The 9,319-nt window shown below is 40.1% G+C and overlaps 1 protein-coding gene across 1 annotated transcript; it reads right to left on the reverse strand.

Annotated features, from left to right (window-relative positions):
- Positions 1-527: 527 nt before the first annotated feature.
- Positions 528-2,189, reverse strand: GK2 (glycerol kinase 2). The gene has a single exon (XM_059378956.1). It carries the CDS (start codon positions 2,187-2,189, stop codon positions 528-530), a length of 1,662 nt encoding a protein of 553 aa, XP_059234939.1.
- Positions 2,190-9,319: the final 7,130 nt, after the last annotated feature.

Below are 9,319 nucleotides of genomic sequence, written 5' to 3' on the forward strand. Positions count from 1 at the left end.
GAATACTAAAAGAACTCATATTTCCATTAAATATTCAGCAAGATACTGCGGTCTCCCTCATGCATACAAAAGACGATTTGGGGAGTTTTTAAAAACAACAATAACCATAAGTCCCTCAGTTTTAGCAAGTTAGTTACACCTTTTAATCAAGTGTGTGCAGCACAGAGAACCAAATCTTGATCCACAAATATTATAAAATATTTAATGAAAGATTGCACCAGATAGAATCTGAATATCGTATACTTTAGAGGGCACGGACTGGGATTTTATGAAAATAAAGGGGGTTAGCTCCCAGAGTGGCTGGACCAACCTTTTAAAAAACATACCACATTTTCTACTGTATTTTTTTTTTTTACTGTAATTTATTTATTTCAAGCCACAGGTCTACTTTTGGGGTTCCCATAAGTTATGCAGCAAGTGGTTTATAAATAAAATCGAGTCTATGATAGCGTCATCCTATTAAGAGACAGTCGTGGTGGATTTTTTCATAATGTAAGCTGCTCACATGTTGGGAATCCATCTTGGTATTAATATGGTATCCCTGAGATGTATCTTGCTCCAATTAACATTATCATGCTACCCACGATAAAAAAGCCCAAGGGCAGACTAGAGAAGAGAGCAGGATCACTACTTTCAGACTCGGTTGTGGCCCAACCCATTGACTTCATCACCGCTTTCTTCCATGTAGCATAACGAATTTCACTTTCTGTCGCCTTGATCTGCGGCTCAAACCGTTCCATGATGATGACAGACAAATCCTCGGGTTTAAGGCTCCACACCCCGACCCCCTCTGCAGCCCCTGCTGCCATGGCAGCTCCCAGGGCAGTTGTTTCGGTCATAGTGGGCTTCATTACCGGGATATGCAGAATGTCTGCCTGTAGTTGCATAAGAATTTTGTTGTTGGTCATCCCTCCGTCGACCTGCAGATGACTGAGGGGAATTCCACAGTCACGGTTCATGGCATCCAAAATCTCTCGGGTTTGGAAACAAACAGATTCTAATGCAGCAAAAGCAATATGATTTTTGCTGGTAAACTGAGTGAGGCCACAGATTATTCCTCTGGCACTAGGCTCCCAGTAAGGTCCGTATAACCCTGAAAAGGCTGGCACAAAATAGCAGCCGTAAGAAGTACCTACGTCTTTAGCAAGTATTTCAATTTCTTCCGACGTCTCTATAATCCCAAGATTGTCTCTTAACCAGCGAATAACAGCACCCGCTATGGCAACAGAACCTTCCAGTGCATAACATACTGGCTTGTCTCTGCCTAGTTTATAAGCCACTGTGGTCAAAAGGCCACGCTCAGAAAATACACACTTACGACCTGTATTGTATAGTAAGAAACAGCCTGTCCCATAGGTGTTTTTGGCTTGTCCCTCTTGGAAGCACATCTGTCCGACCAGGGCGGCGGACTGGTCCCCCAAGCACCCAGATATCGGCACACCTTCCAAGGCCCCAGCTTTCATGAGGCCATAGATCTCAGAAGAACTCCATACATTTGGAAGAATGTCCATTGGAATCTCAAAAAAGTCACAAAGCTCTTTATCCCATTCCAAAGAGTGGATGTTGAAAAGCATTGTCCTGCTTGCGTTTGTGACGTCTGTGCAGTGGACACCTCCGTTCACTCCCCCGGTCAGACTCCAGATCAGCCACGAATCAATGGTTCCAAAAAGGGCTCGACCCTCCTCCACAGCCTTCTGGACGTGCCTCACGTTGTCCAGAATCCAGCGCAGCTTCACGGCGCTGAAGTAGGTGCTCAGGGGAAGGCCGGTCTTGGACTTGACAAAGTTGTTATTGCCCGGGATTTTCTTGCTGAGGCTCTCGACGGTGGGCTGGGTCCTGAGGTCGAGCCACGCCACGGCGTTGTAGAGCGGCTCTCCGGTCAGCTTGTCCCAGATGACCGTGGTCTCCCGCTGGTTGCTGACGCCGATCGCCTTGATGTTGGACACGTCCACGCTCAGCTCGGCGAGCTTCTGGCACGTCCTGTCGATGCACTCGTGGACGGACTGGAGAATCTCCTTGGGGTCCTGCTCCACCCATCCTTCTTTGGGGAACTCTTGGGTTAACTCCACTTGATGGTGACTAAGGAGATCCGCGGTTTTTGAATTGAAAACCAGAAAGCGAGTGGAATTAGTCCCTTGGACCACTGCCCCCACCAACGGCCCCACAACCGCTTTCTTCTGGGCTGCCATGGAGGCGGGCGGCCGCTCGGCGCTCCGGCGCCGTTTCCCGGTGCTGCGGGGGAGGGGCGCGACCCAGCAGGTGCGTCTGGAACGCGGCGTCGGAGCGTCTGCGCGGGGGCGTCTGCGCGGGGTGGGGGGCGCGGGGGGGCGCCCAGCGGGAGGTGGGGGCCGCGCAACGTCTGCGCTCGAAGCGCGCCGCACCTGCTCGAAGCGCGCCGCACCTGCTCGAAGCGCGCCGCACCTGCTGCCCCCGCTTGCGGCAGAGGCCACCCCCCCGCCCCCAGCCGCTCTGCGTTTCGAGGAGGATTTAGAAACAAAAAGGTCATGAATTTCCCTGTGTAAGGAGTGACCAGTGCCCTTCATTTGGCCCTGAGGATTCGTACACACGGTGTCACCTTCTTGCCGCCTGTAAGGTTTCCCCGCACAATTCCTGTAACTGGGTCTGCTGGGGAAAGTCTCCCAACTACAGAACGTCTGGAAAGTACTTCACCTTAATATATTTTTTTTTTTAAGATTTATTTATTTATTTATTTGACAGAGAGAAATCACAAGTAGATGGAGAGGCAGGCAGAGAGAGAGAGAGAGGAGGAAGCAGGCTCCCTGCTGAGCAGAGAGCCCGATGCGGGACTCGATCCCAGGACCCTGAGATCATGACCTGAGCCGAAGGCAGCGGCTTAACCACTGAGCCACCCAGGCGCCCAGTACTTCACCTTAATATTTAAAGCTCTTTTCTTTGATGTAGAACTCAAATTACCTTTTTAATTTAATTTAAATTTAATTACCTTTAAAAAAAAATTTCAGAACCTTGAAACTGTTCCTCCGCCACCTTCTGTTTTGTGTTGCGTCAGGCGCGGACTTCGCTGTCATCCTTGGTTTTAACGTGTCTGTCTCCTTACCTTTCACTGCCTTTGGATTTTCTGTGTATCAGTAGTTTCGGTCACTTTCATAATGATGTTATTTGGTGTAGTTTTCTTCTTATTTCTTGTGCCCGGGCACATTGGGTGACTTAGGTCTGTGCGTTTATAGATCTCGTCAAATTTGGAAAACCTTGGGCCATTATTTCTACAAACACGCTTTATTTTCTCTCTCTTCTCTGCACAGGAGACTCCACTTACACATATTGGAGTTGTCCCAACTCTCAGTATCATTCTTTTTTCTATGATTCATTTTAGATAGTTTCTATTGCTATGACTTCAATTTACTAATCTTTTCTTCTCCAATATCTAATCTGCTGTTAAGAGTCCACTGTATTTTTCACCTCATACATTGTAGTTTTCATCCCTAGAAATTCAATCAGAATTTTAAAAATATTTACTGAGGGTTTTGAATACATGGAACAGTTAAGATAACTTTTAGTTACATTTTCTGCTGAATCTAACATCAGTGTCTATTCTTGTTCCGTTATGACTAATTTGTCTCTTTATTATGGCTTCTAGTTCCCTGCTCCTTTACATGCCTGACAATTTTTTATTAAGAGTCAAATATGAGTTTTACCTGGTTGAATTGCTGGATATTTTCTGTTCCTATAAACTCTGAGCTTTGCTTTGAGATGCAGTTAATTTAGCTGGAAAGAGTTTGATTCTTTGGGGTCTTGCCTTTAAGGCTTGCTGCTAGAACAAGGACAGTGCTCAGTCTGTGGCTAATTACTCTCCTTTACAGTGATGAGAGCCCTTTGTATAGTCTACTCAAGGCCCATGAAAAATGTGGTTTTAATGGTTGGTGGGAATAATTTCTATTCCCAATCCTGGGCAAACACTGTTTATCTTTGCTGGACAGTGTTAACTTTAATCTTTTCATGCACATCTTTCCCCAGGTTCAAATAGTTTCTTCACACACGTGCACTGATCAATTCTTGACTGAATTCTCAGGGAGCACCTTTGAAGATTTCCAGAACTCTCTTCTTGTATGACACTTTTCTTTTCAATACCATGTCCTGCTCACTCTAGATGCCTTCATTGCTGGGTGCTCAGATGCCCGGCTCCATCTCCTCACCACATGGCTTTTACTCACCAGGTTCCACCTGGGTTTGGCTTTCCAGTGCTGTAGCCTCAGCGCTCCCTCAAGGAAATAAGCTGAGGAAGTCAGAATACTCATGCCACTTCTTTCTTTGTCCATTAGGGATCACTACCCTTCATTGGCTGATCTCCACCATTTTGTGAACTGTTGTTAAATATTTCTGAATTATGTAAACTATTTCATTTTTTTTTAAATTTTTTCAGGTGATAAATGTAGATAAACTTACTCTGTTACTCCATTTTGGCCAGAGTAGAAGACCACTGGAATGAAGCTTAAATTTTCAGATTGATTGGAAAGTTGGTGAATAAATATTCATTTACACACTAAATTTAAACTTATTAAATAATAAATGGCAATTTTCAGTATTAGGCCATAGACTCTGGTTTTAAGGTATCTCAAAGATAAAGCTCATTTGCCCCTAATGAAACCAACAGAACAAGCTATAAAATAACATAAAAATCAACAATTTTTTTTACTGTTTTAAATAGATCATATTTTCCATTTAGGTAAGCCCTTCAAGAAATTTTTTGAAATCAGAAGAGCAAAATTAATTACCAGACTTAATTTGAATGCTAGAAGATTGAAATCATCTGAAGATGATAGATTTTCCTGATCATATTTTTTCAGATTTTAAAATTCTATCAGAGATTTTCTAAGTAGAAATTTAAAGACAACATTCACCAGTATTCCAGTTTACCATACTATGCTTGAATTCACTAAAACATATATTTTTAAACTTTTTAAAAGGTTTCTTTTTATTCCCAAGTATTTGGCCATAGTAAACTTATATGTATACATTAATCTACACCATAAAAAGATTTGACCAAAGGTTATTTCTCTACATCTTTTGTCCTCTGCCACACCAATACATACAGACCAATATTTCTGATCTCATTATTTTTTAAGGCTAGGAATACTATAAGCATTTGTTTGTTGTTTTTTGGTGCAAAAACCTGTTTTTATTAAAGCATCGGGGCAGAACCTAGGAGCAGAAAGAGCTGCTTACTTTAAGTATTTTGTCTTTAATACAAGTGACTTATTTACAAAGGCATCAGTTTGAGTTTATAAAAAACTGGTTTACATATTAGTTTACAAAATTAGGTTACAAAATTGTAGCCACTAAATAATCAGATAATAAGTGTCTTAGTTTAGTTTAGAATGAAAAGTTGCCCAGATTGATTTAACTTTTGTAGAGCAATTGCAAACCATTGTTGGATTTAACCAAAGTTGACAACAGTGTTTTATTTTTTTTAACTATGAAGTTTAAACTAATTCCACTATTTTTTCATTTAAAAATAAAATTTAAAACACAAAATTTTTACATTGTTAGTCTATAATACTTCCACATGTTCTAAAATAAGCACCTCTGGAATAATCATTGACACCATCTTATTTGTGAAGACATTCAACTTAAAAGGTAATTGTTATTTCTTTTTATTATATTCTACACAGTGCAGATGCTTTTAATGGTGGACATGCTATTCAGAATAGTACCCCCCCACACACAAATCAGATATTTTTTTAATTTTTATTTTTTCATTTTATTTATTTTTTATTTTTTTTACATGATAAGATTGTTAAAATTAGAGTTTTTAAGCTAATTGACTTTCTATTATTATTTATTTACCTTTCAGACTACTCTTTGAGCAATTACTTCCTAATACAAAATCTTTCAAATGATGATTACAGTGTCAGATTTAAAATGTATTTATTCATTCAGTAATTTGACAAATGTTTTGAGAGGTTGCTATATGTGGGCTCTATTTGAGGCAACGATATAGTAGTACATAAAATGTTCTCCCTGCCCTTTTACAACCTCTAAGTTAAGAACAGTCTGAATTAAATTTATTCACCTATACTGACATATCTTCCTTTGCGAATCATGTTTAGAGAACCATGCCCTTAATTACTATTTTTCCCCTGTCAAGCCCACTTAATTATAAGTTCAATGTGGACCAATATCTTATTTGTTTTATTCAGTTTTGTATCTTCAGTACTTAGAATAGTGCCTGACTCAAAGCAGAAACTTAAGAAATATTTGTTCAGTGAGATAATGAATACCACTATATGTGATCCTCATTTTATTGTCATAAAGTCAAGATCATTTTAATTTTGATTGCTTGATGGGATATTGGTTATTCACTTAACAATCTAATGTAATAAGGAGGTTGATTAATAGATAAAGGGGTGGATAAATGAGCAGATACATGATGAAGTTCATGTAGTAAAATATTAACTGTAGAATCTATGTAGTAGATTGGATGGTGTTGGTGGTAAAGTTCTTTCAACTTTTCTGTATGCTTGCAAATTTTTATAAAAAATATTGGGGAAATGTTTTGCAGATAAAAAGCTGGTCAAGTAGCAAAAAAAAAAACAGTTAATAGAGATCTATTTCATACAGGTTCTTTTGTTTGTTTGGAGGGACAGTTAAAAGGAATAAAAGAGTCACTGCCAAGTGTATATTGATTTGAAAGATTCTGTAGTGGGAATATCTAGTTAAAGTTGTTCATCTCAAGAGAACTGTTAAGTGTGAACCATTTTTATTAATATATTTGTAGCTTTATTGTAGGAATTTTCTTCTGTCCTTTATAAACTGTAAATCCTAGAAAGCCAGCTGCACGCTTACCTCTTCAGGTTTTAACAAGGAGTATCAAGCATTCGAGAATACTGCTACCCTTTCCAACCTATAAAGAATTGGAATCAGTTTTGAAAGTTTCAGTTTCACCAAATTTGGACTAATCTTAGTCTTGAATTTGAGAGTTAGTGCCCTGATGGAAAGGGTATTGGATTATATAGTTTGTGGTGAGGAAATGTAACATTTTTTGAGATTGTGTCATAACCAATGCATCATCACAGTTGGTAATCTTCAAAACACTGACGCATTTTTCTACATGCTGTTTCCCAAATGTGCTGGACCAGCTGTTGAGAGCCATGCCATCCAATCGCCTGGAAGACCTCTTCTTGGACCAGAAATCACCGAACGTAGTATCCCTCTTTGTTCTAATAAAGAATAGAAAAATTAAAGCAAGCTACCGTGGTTTATTACTCATGCTTTCTCTGTTAAGCAGGAGCTGTGGGAATCACGGCATCCACATTAGGAGGCCTTGGCATTCTAGGTAAGCACTCATAACAGACAAGAGAATGAGTTTAATATTCACGGCTATGAAAGTGATTTTACGAATGTTTGATTCTTGAAATTTTTGATTGTGTGTGTGTGTGTGTTCTTTGTCATTTTCCCAGTGAAAATTGCCCTGACACTGTTCTCAATGTTAATGTATTCCTGCTTACATTTGACTTTGGAATATGTTACAGCTAATTATCATTACACAGGATGAAAGATCAGAGCGCTGAGTGAGGTGCTTGGGTTTAGGAACAAAGGGAGGCCAACTCAGCATCTTGGCTCTAGGCCCAACAACTGTAATCAAACATCTTGAAACTGGTGGGGTCTTTGCATCCCTTTTTTTTTTTTCTTTTTCTCCCTTACTTTTTGAAAGGGGGTAGGGGAACGGGGTTAAGGGTTTGAAGGGGCTGAAGTTTCCCCTTGAACATGATGTCAATATGTTGGCATGTCTCCTTTTATTAAGATGCCATCCAACTGATAACAAGTCCTGCTGTGTTTTACCAACATAAAAAATTAGACTGGAGACCGAGGAGCGGCAGGTGGCTTTTGGCACCAAGAAATAATCACACTTGATGTGGAAAGTAAAGTAAAAGGAGCCATCTGTTCACTGCAGGAGGACGTGAAAAATCACATTAACATATTGTCACTAACATCATGAAATACACAGTTAATAATAAATTTAGTTATCATGGCAAGTCGCATTGGATACTTACTCTGAAAATGCAGAATGTGAAAGATGCTCTTTCTTGCCCACACCCATCTTTTTTTTTTTTCTTTTTCTTTTTTTTGGAAAAAAAAATACAGACATTAAATCTTTCCGTGTGTGTGTGTGTTTGTGTGTGTGTGTGTGTGTGGCAGGGCTGGGGGAGGAAAGTGTTTCATTTTAAAGCCTGGCTGTGGTTCATTGTTGCTGAGTAAGTGAGCAAAAGAACCTCTCAGGCAGATGGCATGAATGACTTTTTTGATTGCATCCACTCTTATCCACAGTGTTACTCTACAGCTTCTTAACCTGGAGAGAGGAAAGGAGATGCTGGAGAGGAAAAGTTGTTTCAGTGATGTCCCTTGTACAAGACCCAGAGTGGGCAAACCCTTCTGTGAAAGACATGGCGGGGGGCGGGGTGGGCTGCAGAGCACAGACACAGAAAAGAATCGGAGGCTGTGACCTTCTCTTGAATGTGTAATGGGCATCTGAATCTGCCTTTAGTTAGTGATGTGTTCCTGCCACGCATTTTCCTAGTGGATTATGTGTGAGATGCCTGCACATACTCTTCAAGAGGACAAATAAGTTCAAGCAACGTGGTAGGAATGTTCTCTTGCACTTTTTGTGTGTGCACGCATGTATTATTTATATATGTTAAAAGAAGGTACAGAGGCTGGAGGTCAAACTGAACTTGGAAAAATGGGTGTTGTTGCTAAGTAATGATTAGAGCCATGGTTGCTCACCTTTTACTGTACTAGTGTGCTATCTACATTCTTATAGTCATTGCTTATGATCGCTGTAAATTAACAACTGGAACACATTACTGGTACTCGAGTATCAAGATTTCTGTCTCATTATTTACAAAATTACAGTTGTCATGTAATAGAATCCTTATTTAGTTTGTTTGTTTCAGGTTTTTATTTAAATTCTAGTTAGTTAACATAGGGTATAAGATGGGTTTCCGGAGTAGAATTCAGTGACTCATCACTTACACACTACACTCAGTGCTCATCCCAAGTGCCCTGCTTACGACCCGCTCCCCGTTTAGCCCATCCCTCCTCTTCCCCTCCAGCAACCCTCCATTTGTTCTCTATAGTTACGTTTCTATTTTGTGGTTTGCCTCTTTCTGTTTTTCTCCTTTCTCCTCTATTCATGTTTTGTTTCTTAAATTCCACATATGAGTAAAATCAGATGGTATTGTCTCGTTCAGACAGACTTATTTCACTTAGCATAATATACTCTGGCTCCATCTCCATGTCATTGTAACTGCAAGATGTCATTCTTTTTGATGGCTGGGTAATA

The sequence above is a fragment of the Mustela nigripes genome, chromosome 1, assembly GCF_022355385.1.
Source record: "Mustela nigripes isolate SB6536 chromosome 1, MUSNIG.SB6536, whole genome shotgun sequence".
Taxonomy (NCBI): Eukaryota; Metazoa; Chordata; class Mammalia; order Carnivora; family Mustelidae; genus Mustela; species Mustela nigripes.

Bases quoted from the DNA above. Each gene is read 5' to 3' on its own strand.
- GK2 (XM_059378956.1), bottom strand. From the start codon at position 2,189: ATGGCAGCCCAGAAGAAAGCGGTTGTGGGGCCGTTGGTGGGGGCAGTG.